Genomic DNA, 23,268 nt, shown 5'->3' with positions numbered 1-23,268 from the left:
GGACCACTAACATGGAAAGGGAATTCATACCACTGTGTTTAGGATAAGAACAAAATCCTTCACATGGTCTGTGCAGCTTGGGTGTCCTGATGTCTCTGGCCATGTTGCTGGCTTACTCGTGGTACTCCCCACACTTGTCTTTTAGGTGCCTGGAAAGTCTCATGAGGCCTTTGCACACACTAATCCTGCTGCCTAGCATGCTCTGCCCTCCACTCCTCTTCTCTCACACTAAAAACTCCTGCGTGTGTTTCAGGTCGCAGCTCAAACATCACCTCCTCAAAGAAGCTGCCCCTGACTCTCCAGACCAAATCCAATCCCATATTAAATACTCTCGGGCAAGCATTTTGATTTTTCCGTCATGGTCTTTATCATAACATGGCATTGTATTTCATAGTTTGACTAATGTTATTTTGTCCTATAGAGCAGGAGCTTCAGAAATACTAATGAATGAATGAGTGAATGAATGAATGAGTGAACTAATGAAATAATGAGTGAATGAATGAGTGACATAAAATGAATGAACTAATGAATGAATGAGTGAACTAATGAAATAATGAGTGAATGAACGACATAATAAAATGAGTGAACTAATGAATGAATGAGTGAACTAATGAAATAATGAGTGAATGAATGACATAATGAGTGAACTAATGAATGAATGAGTGAACTAATGAAATAATGAGTGAATGAATGAGTGACATAATAAAATGAGTGAACTAATGAATGAATGAGTGAACTAATGAAATGAGTGAATGAATGAGTGACATAATAAAATGAGTGAACTAATGAATGAATGAGTGAACTAATGAAATAATGAATTAATGAAATAAGGAATGAATGAATAAAATGAGTGAGTGAAATAATGAATGAATGTGTGCAATAATGAATACATGACATAATGAATGAATGAACACTGTCGTAAGTTCATAGACCCATGCTGTCCTATACCAGGCACGGTTGCTTCCATGGTGGAAGAGAATAAGATGAAGCTGAAGTTATCCTAGCAATCAGAAAGGCTATTAGTAGAGTCTATAATATGAGAAGGCGGCATCACGTGATGCATATCACAAGAGGCTTTTAGAAAAAACCCAGAGGAACCCAAAGCTTCATGCTGAACAATGGGCCCTGGACGCAAGGACCACTAAGCCTCCATTGACAGGTCCATGCTTCTTTGATCCTCTGACTGGAGGAGCTTTAATGGAACCAAAGCTGGCCTGAGGTTTGGTTCTGGCTGTCTAGGGAGCAGGGTGGGGTGCTCATTAGCTACAAGGAGGAAGCAGGGGATGAAGAGATGCTCAGTGATGGCTCCAGGAAGTGACCGCCACTCTCTGGTTCCAGGCCCCCACATGTAATTCTCGCTGCTGGACTTGTTTCAGGGGAGACCTCCAGAGCCCAACTCAAACTCAGCCAGCACCACCGAGTCTCTGTACTCACTAGCCTCTGCCACTCATGGATGACCCATCTTGGCTTCCAGTCACTGAACTGCAATGAGCTGCAGTGACAAGAATAGGGAAGGAGGGGAGAACAAGCATAAACTTCAGGTTCAGGTAACATTAGAGGACCTACTGTGTCAGGCACTGTGCACGAAATAAACCCAGGCCTCTGGGACAGGAATATTCACCCTGTAGTTTGACAGTTCGGCCCCTGCTCAGCCACCTGGGACCCAAGGAACTGCTCAAGCCAGGCTGGAACATTCCTGAACTTAGGCATACCCTCTTCCTTAAAAGGAGAGCTGGAGATTAAAGAGAGTTTTAAGATAAGTCTGAACTTGGAGGAGACGTTAATTCTTGTATAAAGTGAAAATTTTAAGGGAAAAAAAATGGGTAAGCAATATAGCAGAGAATATCTGTATAAATATGCCATTATATAGATGCATTAATATGTTATTATCAGTATACATAAACATATGAATATATATACATAAACATATGAAATTACTAGATCAAAAAAAATGTGTGTTGAAAAACAATGACTTTAAGTGTATGTATTCCCTACTATCTTAAGAACTTGTTTCCACAAATTGAATAGAGGAGAAAACTCAGGGTCTGCAGTGGAACCTCACCCCGGCTGTAGAGCGGGCTGCTGCTGAGTGGCGGTGGGCCAGCAGGGCTGGGCTTCTGTGCGCGGGGCTGAACGATGATCTGGTAACCCTGCATGAGCCGCTGGCAGATGAACTCTTCAAATACCTGCTGGGCCGTCATCTGCACGCCCTCCTCATCCCTCCTGAAAAGACAGACGGCGTTCACAGGACATGCCAGGAGCACAGTGAGAGAGTCCCCAGTCCCCAGCTCCATCCCCGTGAGCCCTTCCGTGGTGGAACGTGAAACTGAAGGTTTGCAAACCAGTCTTGGGAGAAGGAAAAGCCAGGCACCTCTCTGTCACTGACCTGTCGATGTCAGCCTCCGGGAGGAGATCGTAGCAGCCCTCCGTGTAGTCATTCTGTAGGCCCTGGCGGTCGGGGAAGTAGTCCGTGGTGAGGGGGAGGCACGCGGGAGTCGTGAGTGACTTCCAGTCCACACCAACTGTGCAACAGAAGCCTGGCACTACAGGGGGAGCAGACAGCGTCAGAACTGCCTCGTGTGAACAGGGAGGAATGTAGTGAGGTCACCAGGCAGGTGTGGGATGTGGGTGGGGAGTCGGGGGGAGAAGGGCAGTGTGATAGGTGATCAAAGTGCCAGGAAAGGGAGGGAGAGAGAAAGGGAGGGGGGAGGGAGAAAGAGAGAGAAACAGAGGCTGTTAGACAACGCAGTGCTTATCCGATCCCACCATGCAAATGGGAGTCGCAGCTGACACTTTTCATTTTCTGCTGATCGTGAGCTGCAGCCATGAGTCCAGTGAGGTTACGGCAGGGGCAGGCCAGGCAGAGTTACACATCGAAGCAAATCAATGTCCTGAGAGCAGAAGAGAGGCTCAGGCCAGGAGCCTCCCAGAGGCGGCGGAGGGGCCAGGTGGGGAGGAGAGGGGGGTGCAGCTGATTCTGGAGGGAACAGCACAGGGGAGCAGAACTCAGGATTGAAAAGTAAGTCACAGATCCATCAGGGCAGGAAGAGGAGTCAAGGGAGGACGTCTGGGAAAGTTACGAGGCTGGAACTTTAGGAGCCGGAGTTTAACAATCTAGAGATGAGAGCTGTCATGGCAGAGTGGGCCTGACCCTCTGGGTCGGTCAGAGATCACCTGCGCTTTGGTGAAGCGGGGCTTCCCCACCTCAGGGCATGAGACCTACTCTGGTCAGGATAATTCTGTCATGGGGGGTGGTCCTGGGCACTGCAGGATGTGAGCAGCCTCCCGGTCCCTACTCACTAGATGCCAGTGGTATCGCCTGGTTGTAAAAACCAATGGTGTCTGCAGACACTGCCACATGTGCCCCGATGAGCAGAATATTCCTTGCTGAGAATAACTGAGTTAACGCAGGGGGGCAGTCAGCTTCTTCAGTCAAGTAAGTGAACACTGTTTTTCAAATCTCCATACAAGGGAACAACTAGAAGCAGATAAACTCCTCGCTTCAGGCTCTGTGTCCCCAGAGAGACCCTCACACGCCTCATCTCCTGTGGCTCCTCGGCCTTGCGCCCGCTGTCCCCGACACCCCTCCTCTGAGCAGGTGTGGCGCCATCATCAACCCCTTTAAACACCTGGCCGAGCTGAATCCCCCCAAGGTCACAGGACCAGAAGCCTCTCTGCTCAGGGATCTTTCCTCCTTAAAGTGACCGACGTGCCCCCAGGAAAAGAGTGTCCCTGAGCCTGGGGGCCAGGGGCCAGGAAGACTTTCGAGCTGAGTCCCAGGGGGAAACATGCCCAGCGTGCAGCCACAAGGCTTTGGGGAAGATGACCTGACCTGCAACAAGCCTAACTCCATGGTCTCCACTCCAGGTCCCGGGTGACTTCTGGTTGGTTGGTCTGAATTTTATTTTATTGTGGTAAGAGCACTTAACTTGAGATCTACCAACTTAACAAATTTTAAGTGTACAATTCAGTATGCTTAAATTTGGGACAGTGCCATGCGGCAGGCCTCTAGAGACCTTACTCACCTCACAAGGACTGAAGTTTTACACCCACCAACTGGCAACACCCCGCACCCTGGCCCCCTTCCCCTGGGACCCTGGCAACCACCACTGCGCTCTCTGAGTCTATGAGTCTGACTCTATACAGGCCTTGTTAACTCCTTAATACCCCAAGAACTCAAAACACAGCGAGAGGGAAGCAGGGGAGGGAGAGGAATGGATTGGGAGTCTGGCGTTAGCAGATGCAAACTGACATTTAGAATGGATCAACAGCAAGGTCCTCATGTATAGCACGGGAACTATATTACATATCCTGTAATAAGCCATGATGAAAAAGAATATAAAGAAAAGAATGTATATATGTGTATAACTGAGTCATTTGGATGTACAGCAGAGTCGCACAACATTGTAAATCAACTACACTTCAATAAAAAACAAAAACAAAAGACCCAGTCCACAGCATCCTAGTTAGCACCCCAACTTCCCATATGGCAAACGAGGGTGAGTTTGTGTGAGCTTCCGGGTTAGGATCAGCAGCAGAAGGTGGGCGCCAAATGGAGCCCCCAAGGGGCGGCCGGAAGTGCAAGGCCCTCTGCTGCTGTGCCTTCTCATCGTCCTGGCCCTTGCCAGTTCCTTGACCCTTGGCACTAGAAAAACCTTTTAGAAACAGGGTCCACGGGCACACATGGAGACTTCAAACCCTGTGGTGAGAAAAGCCCCCAGTTCTGAGCTGGGTGCTGCTGCTGTTTCCCTGGGTAAAGAGTCTGGGTGGCGTCTTTTCCACCTCCAGTACCTCCAGGCCCTGCCAAAGCCTCTGAGGTGGTTCCAGCTCAGAACCACACAGTGACAAACACAGATGACAAAATCCAGCGCTGGGCTTGCAGAGGAGAAACAGGCTCATCTATTCAAGGCTGGCAGCTTTCTAGAAAATAATCAATCTGCCAACTATTCTTTGGAATATATTCCAAGGATCTGAACCAAGAGAAAAAAATACACCCACGGCACCATGCATTCATTATATACTATTAAAAAAAAAAAACAAACTAGAAATCACCCAAATGGCCACCAATAGACATGATTATCCAAATCACAATATAGTAACATGTTTGATATTGACATGAAAAATGACTAGCATGCCAGACCTGGAGAACCAGTGCAATGATTGCTAAGTTACTTAAAAGTGGGGACAAAAAAGATTTGGTGATGTACATACATCCATTGGTCACAGTGAGGTAAAGCAATGTTGATCAAGCAGTAGAGTTTCTTTTTCTGGTCTTTTGCTATTGCTGATATTTAGATGTTCAGCTATTTCAACAGACAAGGTTGATCAATGTAAATGCAACCCAGACACACACTTCCAACTGCAGGGATGTAAACAGCTTCAGGTCTTATTCCTTCTGACTTCTCCCCACAGCCACTGTTAGGCATCTCAGAGCCAAGGCCAGCACCGGGAATATGGCCACCCTTCCCGTGTGGCCTCCCCGCCGCTCCCTTTCCATCAGAGAAGCTACAGACTCTCCCTCACCACACTGCCTTCCCGCACCTGAGACGTGAACGTCCAGGCTGTTCTCCCCCAAACAGGGCTCTCTCTTGCTCCCCCTCAGTGCCCTGACCATCCACCCACACCCCGCCTCCCTCCATCAGTCGCCCCCTCTTACTTGGGTCTGGGGAGGTAGACACACTGTCCTCTGGAGAATCCTTATTCTGCGTCCGAGGACTCACATCTATGGAAAGATAAAAGAGTCTGTTTCAGTGAGGCTCATTTTGCAAAAAAGTTCTGACCAGTTATAGTTTTAAAAAAAAGAGAGAGAGAGAGAGAACCTTCCACATCAGTCATTAAATTAGGATTTCTCTGAATCTTCCCTCTTTTCTCCAGAGCAGATTTTATAGTTCCAGGACTCATCTTCTGAGGAATCAATGGGTCTATGAGAGCTGCCTCCCCCAGGCCCAGAATCACACTCCATGTCCACCCTGGGAAAATCCTGAAGCAGTTACCACCCGAACCCATGGTTCCCCCGCTTCAGGTCGCCAGGAAACTCGCTCTAAGCATCACTAGCTGAATCCACTCGTGACTGGAGGCAAACTTTATTAACTAATTTTTATAAAATTTCAATTCCGTTGTCTTCCTCAAGTCAAGTTTCAGAAAGGCAAGTTAACTTACAGAAAACGAAGACATGAAATAGTAACTTCATTGTTTGTTTCAATTTTACTGTTTCTCGTATTCATTTGGTATACCATCTATCCTTTGAGGCTTTCCAAAATCTGCCACCCATCTAAACTCATGTTCCCCTATCCCTGTAAAGGCTCTCTGAATAGTGCAGAAATCAGAAACAGCAGCCAATGCAGGAGACATAAGAGAGGCGAGTTTGATCCCCGGGTCAGGAAGACCCCCTGGAGGAGGGCAGGGCAACCCACTCCAGTACTCTTGCCTGGAGGATCCCATGGATAGAGGAGCCTGGCGGGCTACAGTCCACGGGGTCGCAAAGAGTTGGACACGACTGAGCGCAGAAACGGCAGGACAGCTGGCTACTGGCTGGAGAGACCAGGATAACACCTCCACATCTCTGGGTGTTAAGTTGCTACGTGTATAAAATGTATTGAATGACTTACTCCCTACAGGAATGATCAGATAACAAGTGCTTCCAAAAAGCATAAAGCCTGTATCAATCAATAAAAGCTCCTACCCTCCCTGCATTTAGAATCCCTCACCTTCTAACTCTCCTCCTAACCAAATACCACCCCTTCGCATCTGAGGTGCCTATCCACTTCTGTAAGCCAGTGGTCCTCAAACTTTTTGGCCCCAGGGACTAGTTTTGTGGAAGACCCTCTTTCCACGGATGGGGAGGGAGGGGGCGGTCCTGAGACGATTCAGCATACTGCATTCATTGTGTGCTTTATCTCCATTACAGCGGCTCCACCTCAGGCCATCGGGCACTAGATCCCAGAGGCTGGGGACCCCTGCGTAAGCGACAAGGCCACCCTTCTCTTCTCCAGTCTCAAACCACACTGCTCCCTCTGGGTCTCTGATCATTTTTCTGGGGGGGGGGGTCCCCTTCCACATATAATTGAAAGCTTCCAGGCCTGGTGCGGCCCTCAATAGTGATCTCATAAGCAGCCCTCAATCACGACTCACTGACAGACCAATGATAAATGTGTTCCTGACCAACATGTTCTCAGCTAAAAACGTAACGTGCAGCCCATTTATAATTCCATGCATTATTAGAAGCACAGCTTCTAAATAGGTCACCCGAAATTGTGGCTGAAATGATCCCAAAATAGACATGGCCCTGCTTTTCCATCCCCATGTCGCTCCCGGGGGTGGGCCTGCTCAGAGCGTCTCCTGGGCGGGTTACCTGCACCACTGCCACGGAGCAGGCTAACCGAGAGCTCCTCCGTCCCAGCGAAGCTCAAGAAGGACGTGCCGTCGCCGGGCTGGCGGGAAGTGCTGTGCCTGCAGAGAACAAACAGAGCCCAGCCGCCTAGCTTAATGTGGATCATCACCTCTTTTATCCTGCTCACCCTGTCTCTGGGGGGTTTTCATCAAAAACAGGCCTGAACGTTCAGCCACATGGGCTGGCAAACACTGAGATCCACATCGAAGCTGCCAGGCTTCAGGATTCAGAGCGCATGCCAGCTCTAGACTCTCACCCTGGCACCCCAGCTGCATCCCCATCACCATGCCAGATGCCTGCCCTCTCCATCCTAAGCCTGCCCCTGCTGATATCCCCAGCGGGACGTGAGGTGCTTCAACAGAGGTATCACGTTAAGCCGGTAAAGAGGGTCACGCCCTGCTTGTGTCCCACATCCAGCCCATGGGATGCTGGGATGGCTGGAAAGGGGCCAAAGATTGCACCTTGCAAGAGTAACACATCACAGAAGACCCAGTATAGCCTGGGCTAGAGCACGTCAAGGGTTAAATGACTTTCTTCCTAGGCTGACTCTCTCTGGATGCCTTGTAACACATTTAGAACCCCAGTTCAAAAAGACTTGTTTCTATAAACACAGGCCTTGGTCTCCATTGTTTTAACTTACTTACTTTTTATCAAGCAAAATTTTAATAATATAGAAATATATAATAGTCTTTGATCAAAAATATCACTTGAAAGTCAGTAGCACCCGTCTCATGATTTGCAATTTGTCAACCATTACTATTAAATAAATTCTTATACAGTGGTTATTTTGAGATCCTCAACAATACAATAAAATATGAAAAATAATTAAAAAGATAAATATTTGCAGTGAAGGCATGACTCTAATTCTTTTGAGATACTTTGCTTTCTGCATTAACCCAACAGTGGGATTCCTCAATGACCAAAACGACAAAAGTCACAGACTGACTGCCCAGAACACACAGCAAGAACCACCCGCCCTGGAATTCATTTTCACCCTTGACTGAGGATCAGAAGTAACTCATGTCTGTGGTTGACAAAGCGTGTTTTGAATTAAAGCGGAAGCCAAAGCAAGGGCCTGGGGAACATCTTTGGCAAAAACACCCCAGGCTGTCTGTGTCAACGGGCCCAGGGAAGGGGACTGACAAAGGGTGGTGCTGCAGCCCCACCACGTCCCCGAGTCTCCCGGACGTGATGTGTCATGGGCAGCCCGTTCCGCCAATACCCCGGCACCTCCCAGAGCCCCAGGCCCAGCCTCACCTGCCGGCGGCCTCGTGGTATGCCAGCTCCAGCAGCTCCGCGGAGGAATGGGTCAGGTCCCTCTGCCCGCTGCCCTGCAGCTCTGCCATATTCTGTCGGGTCTGGTGATGGATCTGAATGGCCTCTCCCGACGGTCCTATCCAGACAGAGACCCACTGACCATCGTCCCCCCAGAAGCCAGAGCCACACTCTACCTCACACTGTCTCTCTTCCTGCTGCTAGGACACGAGCGCTGGAGAGGCTGAAAGGCAACCACAGCACAGAGGAGCATCATGTCCTCAACCCTCTCGCTCCCAGACGGGACGTCGCCTTCTCTGAGCGAGGCTTGTCCTCCTGTGAGGCCTCAGCCTAAGAATATTGCAGGGACCTCCCCGGTGGTGCAGGGGATAAGAATCCGCCTGCCAGTACAGGGGACGCAGGTTCAGGCTCTGCTCTGGGAAGACTCCACATGCCTTGCAACAACTAATCCTGCATGCCACAACTACTGACCCCATGCTCTAGAGCCTGAGAGCCACAAAGTTAATTCATCAAAATGAGAAGCCCGCACGCTGCCAACTAGAGAGTAGCCCCCACTCACCACAACTAGAGAAAGCCTGCGTATAACGATGAAGACCCAACACAGCCAAAAATAATAAAAGAAAGAATATTGTGGGAGCCTTTGTTTCACACACATCAAGTGAGATACAGTAGAGAAAGACAACAGCATAGGAGGCAGGGGCTCCTCCCAGGAACAAGTCAGACAAGAAGAACACATGTGGCTGTCCCTGCCTCCAGGTGCAGAGAAGGATGACATCTCTGACTGAGGTCAAGCAGGGACGGGTGCTGAGGGCCAGGACTGGGAGTTCCTGGCCAGGGCTCTTTCCCAAGAAAAACTTACCCACAGGGAAAGTGTGCATCCAGCGCCTCCTGTTGGACGTGAGCTTCATGGGCATCCGTGAGGGCGCAAAGGGGTTAATCAGTGCCCGCTGGGGCGTGTACCCCCCGGGGCGGACATGCAGCATGGACTCTGCGCTGCCCACGTGGAACCTGCCCGGTGCGCTGGAATCCCGCTGTGGTGGCTCCATCATGTTCTCCAGGACGTCTGCCAGTTACCGTGGGGATGAGGGGGGAGCATAGAGAGAAAGCACAGGGTCACGGGGAAAGCAGGACTAGGCAGGAGAGCCTCTGAGGCTGACAAGGACCTTGGAGGGTGTACATGTGAGGGAAATGAGGGAAATCGCCAAATTATAGAGAAATGAAATACTGGGTTTGTTTACTTTTTAAACACTTAAGAGAAGGAGGTTCTGGTCCCTAAATTACTAGCCTAGTGAAGCTACACCCAAAGCCAATGGAGAGGACCACACATTGCCTGGATACCCTGGACTCTGAGCTGGATGCAATGACTCCATGGAGCTGTCTCCTCTGGGGATGGGGTGGGTGTATTCTGTATACGGGAGGAACAATACAGGTAGGTATTTGGTGACCAGAAGGGGGGACCCTGGCAGAGACAGCAATGTGTTCAGTTCACTAGACCCATTTGATTTTCCTCTGAGGCTCACAAGGAGAGGGCAGTTTCTGGCCCCTTTGCACTGGGGCCACAGAACAGTTCCAGTCAGCAGAGCACAGGCAGAAGTGACCTGTTCCACCTGAAGGTCTGGACCACTGACACCTCCACTCATGACCTCCCTTCTCCTCTCCCCTGCTGTGGAAACTCTGGAGACCTGTGTTGATGACCATGGCATCCCGGGATAGAAGGAACCCCAGGCCCTAGGTGACTGGGTGGACAGAAACCCCCTCCCACTGATGCAGAGGCCTGGAACATGAATAAGCAATCAATGTGACTGTGTTTAAAAAAATAATAAATTCATGGGAGGAATAAATGAGGAAATGAGTGTATCCAGCCTTGACCAGGCATGGAGATGGCACGCTATTTAGACCCAATCCGTCCCACCCAATGGCAGACAGGTCCCTAACCTGGGTGGATCAAAGAGTCGAAACCTACAACCAGGTCCCCTGAGGAATGTCGCATGCCCACCAAGCAAACACCCAGGTTAGAAAGTGGGTCCAGGGCCTTCCCTGGTGGCCCAGTGGCTAAGACTCTGTGCTCCCAGTGCAGGGGGCCTGGAGCCGATCCCTGGCCAGAGACCTAGACCACACGTGCCACAACTAAAAGAGATCCGAACAACGAAGACTGAAGTGCCCGAGTGCTGCCGCTAACACCTGACGCAGCCAAATACATAAAGACACAAAAGATTAAAACGGCTGCCCAGCCCTGCCCTCTGACCTCGAGTGCTGGTGTAGCCCAGGGAGCTGCTGACTTCGTACTGGTGCAGGTGGGGGTGAGGGATCACCAGGATGTTGGCGCTCCTGCCCAGCGAGCTGTCGTCAGACGCCTGGCTCCTCACCTCCTCCGTGGGCAGCGTCCGGCCGGGCAGCGAAGGGCTGGATGAAACGTCGCAGGAGCTGGCGCTCTTCCGGCTGTGACTCTCCCGCTCTCGCACAGACCTGGCAGGTGGAAGACCAAGTCACTGTCTCCAGCCCGGGCTACATGGAAGACCAGTAATGATAACCCTCCATGGGATCTCTGGGTGGGAGGTGACGCAGGAGGTACTCTGCCCTGAGCAGCTCCAGGAAGAAACAGGGGAAATGATGGACAGTCCTCCCGTGGCCAGAGTCCTGGGATCAGAGCCTTAGAGAAGCAATCCCTCAGTCTGACGCCACCTCATCCCACCATCAAGCTCGAGTCACGGAAAATGGAGTTTTGACTTGAGGTCACCCAGGAGGAAGCACACAGCACCACCTGAGACATCTCCTGGCATCAGAAATTGAATCTAAATCTCACTGGGCCTCCAGAGACAATCGCCAGTTTACAGGAGACTCAGAGACGACAGGGCAAGTTAAACATAATAAGGGAAATAAAGAGCCAGAGGAAGAAAAAGCAAGACACTCTACAGTCACAGAAAGGACACAAGATGAAAGCCACGTGTGCACCTTCTTCAGATCCCAACCCAAGCAAACTAACCGTAAAAACTGCATTTTTGAGACAATTGGGAAGTCTGGAGAGGGACTGGCTATCAGAGGATATTAGCAACCAGTGTGAATTTTGTTACCAGTAACACAGGTACTGTGATCATGTTGGGTTTTGTTTTTTGTTTTTTTAATTATTTGTTAGAGACACACACTGAAATATTTACAGGTTAAAAAAAAAAAGGGTATCTGAGATCTGTTTTAGAATACTCCAACGAAATTTCAAATGTGGGAGAAGTGATAAAACAAGATTGACGACATGCTGATAACTGTTCATTTCACTAGTCTCTGAAAGTTTCCTTAATAAAAGTTAAAAAAAAAAAAAACAAAAAAACAGTATGCCCTTATTAAAACATGAAACTCCCTGAGACGGGAGCCTCTGGAAGTGGCAGGAAGAAGGATCAGAAGGAGAGAAGTCCAACGGAAGCAAAAATTCAGAATGAAAGAGTCAGCAACTGCCCACAGGGCTGCCCCTGTGACATCAGAGCTATTCTCTCTCTACCTGGAAGAGTTCTAAAGTGAGAGCTTAAATGGAGCCTGAAGATAGACCCCAAGGGCAGACTGCACATTTCATTATTCCAACAATAAATATTTGAGCACCAGCACATGCTCAGCCCAGTGGAGGGACAGAGCACCGATGAGGGCACGGCCTATGCCCTCGGAACAGTCTGAGTCTCTGGGACATCGGGTCTCGCCATCTTTGGTCAGAAGAAAGAAAACCAAGGATCTTGGACCCTGGACATGTTCTTAGATGCTCAGAAGAAAAGCAGCACCACGCCCTAAGGCAGCACCCACGTGCAGCGAACTGCTGCTAACAGCGCTACCCTGAGCTCTGAGCACTCTCGGGACCAGACATCAGGATGGGATGAGGGGAGTGGACACAAGACGAGCACGTGGCTAACCCTAACCCGTCTGTCATGATGTGAAGAGACAGGGGGTTTTTCCAGCCAGTGGTACTGAGTTACAGCACACTTTCCATACTAAGAAATACAGAAGATAGACTGGCAATGCTTGGTCAACGAGGGGGGGTGGGGGGAAAGCTAGAACTCTGTTTCCCACATTCTAAAAAAAAATCTACACAAATCACTAAGCATAAAAACTAAGACTACGGGGACTTCCTGGTGGTCCCGGGGTAAGGGCTCCAAGTTTCCATTGCAAGGAGGCGTCGTTTGATCCCTGGGAATCGCATGCCACAATGTGCAGTCGAAAACAAACAGACAAACAGAAACCAACACTGAAAGAACTAGGAGAAAACATAAAATACACATCTTGGATCTGGGATGGCTTTCTTACACTAGACCCAGAAATGAGTGTTTTGGTAAGTCTAAACACATCACAATGAAAAACCACTGTGTGACCCAAACACCAGGGAGCAAATTTCAAACACAAGAGTTAGAGAAAGAAAAGTATCTTGCCCTCTGGGAATAATAAACCTAAGAGAAACTCTGGACGCTGGGATCGATCTATTGCTCTATCTAACTTGGTGGCTCAGACGATAAAGAATCTGCCTGCCATGCAGGAGACCTGGGTTTGATCTCTGGGTTGGGAAGATCCCCTGGAGAAGGGAATGGTTACCCACTCCATGATTCTTGCCTGGAGAATCCCATGGACAGAGGAGCCTGGTGGGCTACAGTCTATGGGGTCCCACAGAGTTGGACACGACTGAGTAACTAACACACTTTCACTTTATCTATTAGGGGCTGCTCAGTGAAATGAAGATTCTAGAATTCACAAATTGCTCCTCTTGACTAGAAAAAGCAGAATGCTCTCCTTATTTGCGAACACTTCATTATAGCAAACATAGCTAACCAAACGGCGAGGCCAGAGAACGGGAAAACAGACTCCCTAACGATATACACACTAAGGCTTCCATTTGGCTCATTTTAATTTAAGATATTTTCAAGGTTGCTCTCATGCAGGTCCCTCTGGGGCCTCAGGTTTTCCTAGTTAGTTTCTACGTCCACCCCCAAAGCACATCTGGCAGAGAACCTGCAGGTGCTGAGGCGCTGAGCCCGGGAGGGGCCAGGGAGCCTGAAGACTTGTGCATCGTAAGCATCGTAATCCACCTGGATGGGAAGGGCATTCTCAGATTCTTTGGGGGTCCCGAGAGCTGAAACACATAAAAAATATCAACTGTCATCAAAACACACTTCAACAAGAGGCCTTTGGATGGTCTTCATCAAAATCTGCAAGGTATAGGTAGGTCATCATCAGCATCTCCACGTGAAAAACAATGAGATAATAACCCATGATCAGGTTGCAAAGATTAAATGATTTTTGCATCAAAATGATAGAGAAATTACTATTTACAAGCACTAAGTAACGGCCAGACGATGGCACCATTTCTTTCTGTGATCCCATTGTTAAAAAAATAGCATCTTAGTGGGGTGGGGAGTGGGTGGGAGGGAGGCTCAACAGGGAAGGGATTTATGTATCCATACGGCTGATTCGCACTGTTGTACAGCAGAAGCTAACACAACATTGTAAAGCACTTATACTCCAATTAAAAGAATAAAAAAATCAATCATAAAAAATGGCACCTTAATGGATATATTGCAGAAGGAAATGGCAACCCACTCCAGTACTCTTGCCTGGAGAATCCCATGGACAAAGGAGCCTGGTAGGCTACAGTCCATGGGGTCGCAAAGACACGACTGAGCAACTATGCATATATATATATATACACATATATATACACACACACACACAATGTGTATCTTTAGTCCTTTAAAACTTTCCACCCCATTCCTATAACCAACCTATGGAAAATAAACACAAGATTTTGAAAAAAAAAAAAGAGTTTTGTTATCACCCACTTTGCAGTGGGTGATGACAAAAATATATGCAGTCATTAAGGGACCTTCCAAAGGTCACACAAGGGGAATTCAGGTCCCAAACTTGGCCATGAACTTTTTATTCAACCTCACAAAATCCTGTTGCCATGGCTCAGTTGACTCTTCCTAAAAGTGATGAAAGAAGGAAAAAAATACTCACATGTATCACGGCCATTTTTTGCTTTCTCACAGGTGGGCTGTAAAGTTAAACAGATAGTTAATCACTGCTGGAATTTGCCCTGCTGTTTATTTATTCAATGCAGAAGACTATAAAATCTTAAAATGAATTTCTCAATTTTTACTCATGACCACTGGGGAACAGGGGTATTTTAGGGCCAAAATAACAATATCAGTGACAGTCCCCAAAGGCTCTGCTGGTCAATGAAACCTACCTTCTTTCCTGCCAGTTTAATTCGTGGTGTGAAACTATTACAAAAGAGCTGGCTTTTGGATGTGTAGAAACTGTGAAAGAAACAGACAGGGTCACTCATCTAAACCCCTTTCATTTTTTTTTTAGTTTTTAAAAAAATTTTTGACAGTGCTGCATGGCATGTGGGATCTTACTTCCCCTACCAAGAATCAAACCCATGTCCAATGCAGTGGAAGTGCAGAGTCTTAACCATCGAACCACCAGGGAAGTCCTCAAACCCCCTTCATTCTAAACCTTCAGACACAATTGGAATCCCAGGCATTGATCAGCCCTCCTAGGAACGCTCACTCAGCCCTCACTGATCTTTCCAATTCTAACTTTGCTTTGTAATTACTAGGAAACATTGGTTACGTTTTAAATTATTGTTCTATTCCTTTTCCCCATAAATTGTCTCATGTGTGCTAGTCTTGATTTCTAAGTGGTCTAGAACCTCCTCCTCGAGCTGAAATCAGCAGGAACACCGAGGCCTGGTCCCAGTCAAGAGGAGGCACAGGGAGCTTCCTACAAACAGAGGGGCCCAGGCCCAGCATCAGTCATCTGTGGGCTGTGGGAGTTGGAAACTGGTGTGGAAATAAGTCCTTCTAACTTGGTCTCATGCTTTTCATCACAGACTGTAATTATGTCATGGCCATGGCTTTGCATGTAGAGAGACCTGAAGCAAATATTACAACTTAAAGTTTCCACATTTTCTTGACAAAAGATTTTATGGTAAGAGCTCAACAGGTTTGCAGAAAAAAATGGCAAGGGAGCTAACAGAATCCCTGATCACCTACGGTGAATCTGGCTCTCGCTCACCTGTGGTTTATCCAGTGAGGGATGTTGTAGTCATCCCCCAGACGGGAGTCATGAGGGGCACTCCGATTGTGCAGCTGAAAGGGAACAGAGCATGGACCAGGTGAGCTGGGAAGCAGGCGGGACCTGGAGCCACCCAGCTTCTCCGATTCTCACTATTCAAGACCACCCTGCACCGGAGCCTGGCTTTTAGCAAGCAGTGCGAGATCAGTCACCTTGAACAACGGGACAGCGTGCAGCGGCTGCTCCCCCATGCACACCAGGTCCACACCGATTCCTAAGGAACAAAAGGGAGAGTTGGGGGGTGCGCGTGATTTAAGTGGGGCCAGGGTTCGAGACACAGCTGACGTATCAGCGCTGCCCATGGCAGGTCAGAAGGAAATAGGTGCATTCCGTCTTTCTAACTTTCACCAAGTCCCCCTGCAGCTGCCACTAATCAGCGCTTGACAATCCGCCTCTGACTGCCTTGCAGGTCGTGATCTGTCGAGCAGACCACCATGTGGCCATGAACACAGTTTCAAGGCCAGAGAGGAAAGGGAACCCTGCCAGCTCAGTAAAAAGCAAAACAATTCCATCAGTTAACAGTCTCTTTACTGGCCGTCGGGACTCATGTTCCCAACTGTGTCTTGCTGTTGGAACACAAATCAAGCTGGAGGAGGGGCGCAGCTTGGGGACATCACGGAGGGAGTACCAGGTGATGCTCTGGCGCTTCCCAGGACGGGCCGATGGGCACTGGATCCTGGAAACAACCCCAAAGGGGTTCTCCAGCATCAAGTACGTTTGGGACACTCAGGGCGCCAGTTGTGTCCTTTAGAGGCAAGCAAGACACTCTGACACCTTCACACTGGCAACGAGGAACTGTGCCTGACTGTGCATTCCCAAGCCGACCGACCATGGGACTCTTTTCATCACCTGACGTTACTCAGGTCCCCAGTCCCGACACTCAGAGCCCTAAGGCTAAGCTAGGCTGTAAACACAGGGACGCAGGGCAGCGCCCCGGGCGCATTACCGTTATCTATCATCCGCTGCTTGGTCAGGATCATGAGCAGCCGGTCCACCTCGAACACGCCCACCCCGGGTGTGATCACCACAGACATCTGCCCGGTTCGGTCAAAGTTGCGGTTGATGTAGTGCTTGTCAAACACTTGAAACAGAGCAAACAGTCCTCCGGTGAAGATGCTACAGCTTCTCAGAAACCAGCCAGTGGCCAGCGCTCCTGTTCTCTCAGACCCGATTCGTCCACGTCCCTATCAGAACGCCTGCCACCTCCTGGCCTGAGTTCACGTCTGTCCTTCCCCTTCGATGTTAAGAGCTTCTTGTGTACAGCTCTATGTCCCTGTCACCTTCGTTAATCCCCCTCTTCAAGGGCAAATACCTAGCTTGTGCAGCCTTGTGTGAGAAGTGAAAGTGTTAGTTGCTCAGTCGTGCCCAACTCTTTATGACCCCATGGACCATAGCCCGCCAGATTCCTCTGTCCATGGGATGTCCCAGGTAAGAATACTGGAGTGGGTTGCTATTTTCTCCTCCAGGGGATCTTTCTGACCCAGGGATAGAACCCATGTCCCCTGCATTGCAGGCAGATTCTTTATTGTCTGAGACACCATGCCCAAATTTCATGTGGTTAATTTAAACCATCCATAAATGGATCTGTATTGCAACTTAGAAGAATCAAATATTAATTAAGACAGTATTCGCTGCTAAATGTTACATGGCAGCCTGGAGGGGTGGCGAGTTTGGGGGAGAATGTATGTGTACGGCCGAGCTCTCTGCTATACATCATGCTATTAACAATGGTTCCTCTTGGGAAGGCTGACAGTGGAGGGAGAGGGGAGATTTTTATTTTACTTGAAGTACTTTTCTAGTATTTGAATTCTAGGAACATGGGTTCCTTCTGTCATTAAAAAAAAAAAAGGTAGATTTATAAAAATTACTTAGAAGCAGTTGAGGGATGGAGTGGAAAATAATAAACACACAGTTTTTAGGAAAATAAAGGACCCAAAGGAGGATTGCCTACAGCTCTTTACCCTTGGGACAGCATGAGACAAGCAAGTCAACTGCCAACAGAAGCCCCAAGACCTACATGGTGGCCATTGAATCCATCCAATCAGGACTTCTCTGGCAGTCCAGTGGTTAAGAATCCGCCTTTCAATGCAGGGGACATGGGTTCGATCCCTGGTGGGGGAACGAATATCCCACATGCCACGGAGCAACTAAGCACTGTAACAAAAGATCCCACATGATGCAACCAGGATCCTGCATGCTGCAACCACGACCCGATGGGCCAAATACATAAATATATAATTTATAAAGTTACTGCTTTCAGTTAATCTGCAGGGTGGCAGCTGGGGGCATCACCAGCTCGGCCTGGGTCTCTGCACATCAGTAAAGAGACGTTCACGGTCACGTGGTCAGCGAATGCCCACACACCACAGCTGCGCCTCACTCACCGTTGAAGGACAGGTTGATGGCCTCCAGGTAGTTTCCTTGTGCTGAGGTAGCATTGTCTCCCTGGGGAAAGCCCTCTGTAGCAGAAGACACAGACAAGGAACAACACCTCGTGAAAGACGGACCCGTAAGAAACGAGCGGAAGGTGCCTGGCCCCACAGGCCCCCGCCCTGCAGAGGGGACACGACTGAACCTACTGCACACACAATGACCATCGGGGTCCCCGCCCTGAGACAGACACCTGGCCAGAAGTAGAAGCCGCACTCGGCACTGGGAGGGAGGCAAGCAGGAACTTCTGCGTCCCCCAGCCTCCACCCGACCCCTCCCCTCCCAGCACACCTCCCAGCACCTAAGTGCAGTACCTGCCTGTTCCAGTCGCACCAGCACTGGGTACTGGATGAAGAGCTTTTTGATGGTCACGAGGAGTGAGGTCCACTCTTCCCTCCTCTCGTTCTGCACCACCACCCTGAAAGGAGCACCATCGCAAGGTGGGTACCAAGCAGCGACGACACATGGGACATCCGGTCCCTTACAGGGTTTCACGGAAAGGGGAAGAAGGGACGCCTGGAGCTGGGGTCATTTATCATACAACAGTACATGATGAAGTCAAATGTGTTTAACAAACATTAGCAGACTGGACTTCTCTAATGGTTCAGTGGTTAAGCATCCGCCCGCCAATGCCGGGGACAAGGGTTTGATCCCTGGTCTGAGAAAATTGCTTATGCTGCTGGGCAACTAAGCCTGGCGCCACAACAAAGAGTCGCCCCCACCAGATGCAACTAGAGGAAGACTGAGCACAGCAACGAGGACTCAGTGCAGCCAACAATAGTTAAAATGTTTTAAAAAACAGCAACGTTGAGAGGAGGCTTATAGACTTTCCACATATTCCCTCCTCTAACACATGTTTTGTCCTCCCCTTCCCCGATTCTGATCAATATTCCTCATTGGAGTGGGGTGTTTGTTGCGATTCCTAAACCCACAGGGACACGTCATCATCCGAAAGTCCCCTTATTCTTTAGGAACAAAATGCTTTAGTATCTGCAATTTGCTCTAAAGTAAAATTTAACACACACACAAACACAGGTGAAGCAAACACGGAATGATATTAACTGTTTAATCCAGGAACTGGTGCTATGGGTTCATTATATTTAGTTCATTCTTCTTTTCTGTGAGAATTTGAAATTTTTCACAGTAAAAAGCTTGGAAAGTTCAAAAGCAATGTGATACCCTAAATTGGATCCTGGAATAAAAAAAGGTGCATAAGTGGAAAAGCTGATGAACTCTGAGAAAAGTCTGAGATTTAGTTCATAGCAATGTACCAGCGTGAGGCTTCCCAGGTAGCTCAGTGGTAAAGAATCCACCTGCCCAGCAGGAGATGGGGGTTCGATCCCTGGGTTGAGAAGGTCCCCTGCAGAAGGAAAAGGCAACCCACTCCAGTATTCTTCCTAGAGAATCCCATGGACAGAGGAGCCTGGTGGGCTACAGTACATGGGGTTGCAAAAGAGTTAGACAAGACTTAAGCGACTGAGCACACACCAGTGCTCATCTGAGTTTTAACAGATGTACCTTGGTTAGGAAATGTTCAGAGTAAACTGTGTAAAGCGTATATGGGAACTCTCTGTGCTAGCTTTGCTACTTCTCTGCAAACCTAAAATTATTCCAAAGTCAAAAGGTTAATTTTTTAAGTTAGGTAAGAAACAAGCAAGGAGAAAAAAAGGCAAAAGCACCCAAACATACTTGTAAAAGTCTTCATAGAATCGCCCCTTGTGATCCTGCCTAATTGAGGCTCGGTTTATTTCAGGAAATTCATCTGAAATAGAGAAAACAACATACGTAGATCAAATTGAAGAAATTCAGTTTCTCTGCTCCCCCTTCTGGATTGAAGAACTACATCACACAAACACACACAAAAGGTAACTATATTTCTATTAAGTTGGGAAAAGTTTTCAATTAGCAATAATGGCACCTCAGATAAACCTTATGGGCTACGATACTGCCACTGTGCAAAACTAGGTTGGTTTTAAGATGGATCACAGCCCAGAGACTTCTTGCATTGACTAATGGACTGAGTCATTTTCCACTCTATCCTATCTTTTAACCGAAAAACTGGGAGAGATGGAGCAGGAAAGAAAAAATGATACAGAGTGAATCAGGATTGACATGTGGAAAGCTTAATAAAAAAATAACTTTAGGAACAGTTAGAGAGATTGGGATGGACATGTACACCCTGCTCTATTTGAAATGGATAACCAACAAGGACCTACTATGTCGCAAAGGAACTCTGTTCAATGTCATGTAGCAACCTGGATAGGAGGGGATTTGGGGGAAGAATGGATACATGTATATGTATGGCTGAGTCCCTTCACTGTTCAGTTGAAACTATCACAACATTGTTAATTGGCTCTGCTGCTGCTGCTGCTGCTAAGTCGCTTCAGTCGTGTCCGACTCTGTGCGACCCCATAAACGGCAGACCACCAGGCTCCCCCGTCCCTGGGATTCTCCAGGCAAGAACACTGGAGTGGGTTGCCATTTCCTTCTCCAGTGCATGAAAGTGAAAAGTGAAAGTGAAGTTGCTCAGTCGTGTCTGACTCTTAGCGACCCCATGGACTGCAGCCCTCCAGACTCCTCCGTCCATGGGATTTTCCAGGCAAGAGTACTGGAGTGGGGGGCCATAATTGGCTCTACCCCAGTGCAAAATAAAAAGTTAAAAAAAATATAACTTTGTAAGAGAAAGAGTTACTCACCAAGAGATTTCGCATCATAAAAAGTCCTAGAAAACAGGACCACTGTCACTTCATGACTGCAGTTCTTCTCCTAGGCATGAATACAGAAAAAGAGGGCTCAAGTTCAATCCATTTACTTCACTGTGAAGCAGCCTTCGTGAACACAGCAGTCTCAGCTCTGGGAAGCAGAGGCTCAGGTATTGGGTAACCTCCTGTAACTGTAGGCTGCATAATACAGAGGACAGAGTGCTAGGCTGACTCATGGCCCTGAAACTGACCACTATGTGACCTTGGGAAAGTTATCTGAAGTCACCGCAAATCACTGGATTTCCCTGGTGGCCCAGTGGTGAAGACTCCACGCTTCCACTGCAGGGGGCATGGCTTCCATCCCTGATTGTGGAACTAAGGTCCTGCAAGCTACGCAGTGCAGCCAAAACAAACAAACAAAAAACTGCAGATCACCAGTAAGGTGGGGGTGTCTCCTTGCTGTGGTGTGAAACAGACCAGCCCCCTGTCAGAGGATCCTGGTATTTATACCTGCTTCACGGTGTGTTTTAACCTTTTCAGGACTGTGGTTTAGAGAAGAACAGAACCTAGGGTAGTGGGATGCCAGAAGCAGACACTCCTGCCTACTTCCAGGGTCACAGGATGGGGACTGGATGCTGCTTGAGATGCAGGGGTTGAAATCAAGGCAGAGAATTACCTTTAGACTAGGACGGGGACGAGTGAGAATAAACATTTCCATGCAGTCGGGAGTTCAATGTTCTAGAAGTAGGGTGTTTACAGACGGCATGAAATTTGGCCTGCACCAGGGAGTCGGCAAGCTCAGTATCAGTTCCTCCTTGTCTTTGAAAACAGAAACCCACACTAACCAACCTCGACTCAAACTCAGCCTACTGATTGCACGATTCAGCAGTCATCATATAAGGAAGACAACATAACGCACATTGCACGTCACCATATGGTCTTCACAGCTATCTCTCAGGCAGACAGAAATCCCTAAATACAAGCCACAGGACCAAGGGCATACCTTCACTAGCCACCAACTCATTTATTGGACACCTAGCACTCCAAATGCAGCTTCAAACTCATCTGATTGGGGTGTAAGTTTTAGACAGAAAAAATGTCTGATGGTGGGCTGGCATGGGCATGTGAGCTTCTCAACTCATGTGTGATGGAGGAGGTGACATACAACAGGGTGACATGGCTCAGGACTACAGAAACACAGACAGGATGGCCTGGGGGTTACGATCCCAGGAGAGCACTGGGGGAAAGGATGGAACAGGACTAGAATTCTTGTTCTGCTTTTGCAGGCTACTGATCCCAGGCAAGGTACCTACCTCTTTCAGCTGTACTTTCCCTATCTGTGAAGAGTGACAAGAGACAGGATTCAGTGGGATAACGTAGGTAAATCACTTACAACAACATCTGGCGGTGGCGGCTTTTGTTTAGTCACTCAGCCACGTCCAGCTCTGTGCAACCCCGTGGACTGTAGCCCACCAGACTCCTCTGTCCATGGGATTTCCCAGCAAAGAATACTGGAGGGGGTTGCCATTTCCTTCTCCAGATCTTCCCGACTCAGGGGATCAAACTCATGTCTTCTCCACTGCAGTCAGATTCTTTACCGTCTGAGCCACCAGCGAAGTCCTCGGGTAGTATTGCTATTTTAACAATATTAAGTCCTCTGATCTATGAACATGAGATGTTTTTCTTTGATTTGGGTCTTTCCTTCAGCAACATTTTGTAGATTTTAGTGTACAAACCTTGCACCTTCTTGGGTAAATTATTGCATAGTGTTTTATTTCTCTGATGCTCTTGTAAATGGAATTTTTAATTTATTTCTCTTTAAAATTTTTAATTCCTTGTTTAAAAAAAATTTTTTTTTAATTCCTTGTTTTAATTTCCTGTTCAGATTGTTCATTGTTGATGAAATACAAATGATCTGTGTGCTGATTTTGAACTCTGGTAAATGTGTTCATTAGCTCTAATAGTTGTTTCTTTTAATGGATTTTGGGGGGTTTTCTACATATAAGATGTCATCTGTGTAGAAAGATAGTTTTACTTCTCTTCCAACATGGGGGCCTTCTTTTTCTTTCTTTTGTTGGCCTAGTTGCTCTGGCTAGAATTTCCAGTACGACACTGAATTGCTGTTGTTCCGTCCCTAAGTCATGCCTGACTCTTTGTGACACAATGGACTGCAGCACACCAGGCTTCCCTGTCCTTCACTGTCTCCCAGAGTTTGCTCAGAATCATGTCCACTGAATCAGCAATGCGATCTAACCATCTTGTCCTCTGCCAACGTCTCCTTTGGCCTTCAATCTTTCCCAGCATCAAGGTCTTTTCCAATGAGTTGGCTCTTCACATTAGGTGGCCAAAGTATTCGAGCTTCAG

At 48.1% G+C, this 23,268-nt stretch overlaps 1 protein-coding gene and 1 pseudogene across 10 annotated transcripts in view; both read right to left on the bottom strand.

The window, feature by feature from the left end:
- The window catches only part of DEPDC5 (DEP domain containing 5, GATOR1 subcomplex subunit), a 72,932-nt gene that overhangs the window by 34,545 nt on the left and 15,119 nt on the right, over nt 1–23,268 (bottom strand). For 5 of the 10 annotated variants that reach the window (XM_010814196.4, XM_005218191.5, XM_005218192.5 and 2 more), the window contains exons 11-27: nt 20,899–20,968; nt 19,892–19,964; nt 18,517–18,620; nt 18,157–18,231; nt 16,719–16,853; nt 15,925–15,986; nt 15,713–15,786; nt 14,880–14,949; nt 14,648–14,684; nt 13,643–13,763; nt 10,911–11,131; nt 9,525–9,728; nt 8,648–8,783; nt 7,352–7,449; nt 5,657–5,722; nt 2,387–2,570; nt 2,063–2,223 (exon numbers count right to left, since the gene is read on the bottom strand). In XM_010814196.4, coding sequence (XP_010812498.1) covers nt 2,063–2,223; nt 2,387–2,570; nt 5,657–5,722; nt 7,352–7,449; nt 8,648–8,783; nt 9,525–9,728; nt 10,911–11,131; nt 13,643–13,763; nt 14,648–14,684; nt 14,880–14,949; nt 15,713–15,786; nt 15,925–15,986; nt 16,719–16,853; nt 18,157–18,231; nt 18,517–18,620; nt 19,892–19,964; nt 20,899–20,968 — 1,891 coding nt within the window. The other 5 variants (XM_002694632.7, XM_005218193.5, XM_024977837.2 and 2 more) reach the window with 4 other exon arrangements.
- LOC112442113 (uncharacterized) lies at nt 19,980–20,165 on the bottom strand (annotated as a pseudogene).

This window comes from Bos taurus, chromosome 17 (assembly GCF_002263795.3).
Source record: "Bos taurus isolate L1 Dominette 01449 registration number 42190680 breed Hereford chromosome 17, ARS-UCD2.0, whole genome shotgun sequence".
NCBI lineage: Eukaryota > Metazoa > Chordata > Mammalia > Artiodactyla > Bovidae > Bos > Bos taurus.
This window is presented reverse-complemented; position numbering and strand designations above follow the sequence as displayed.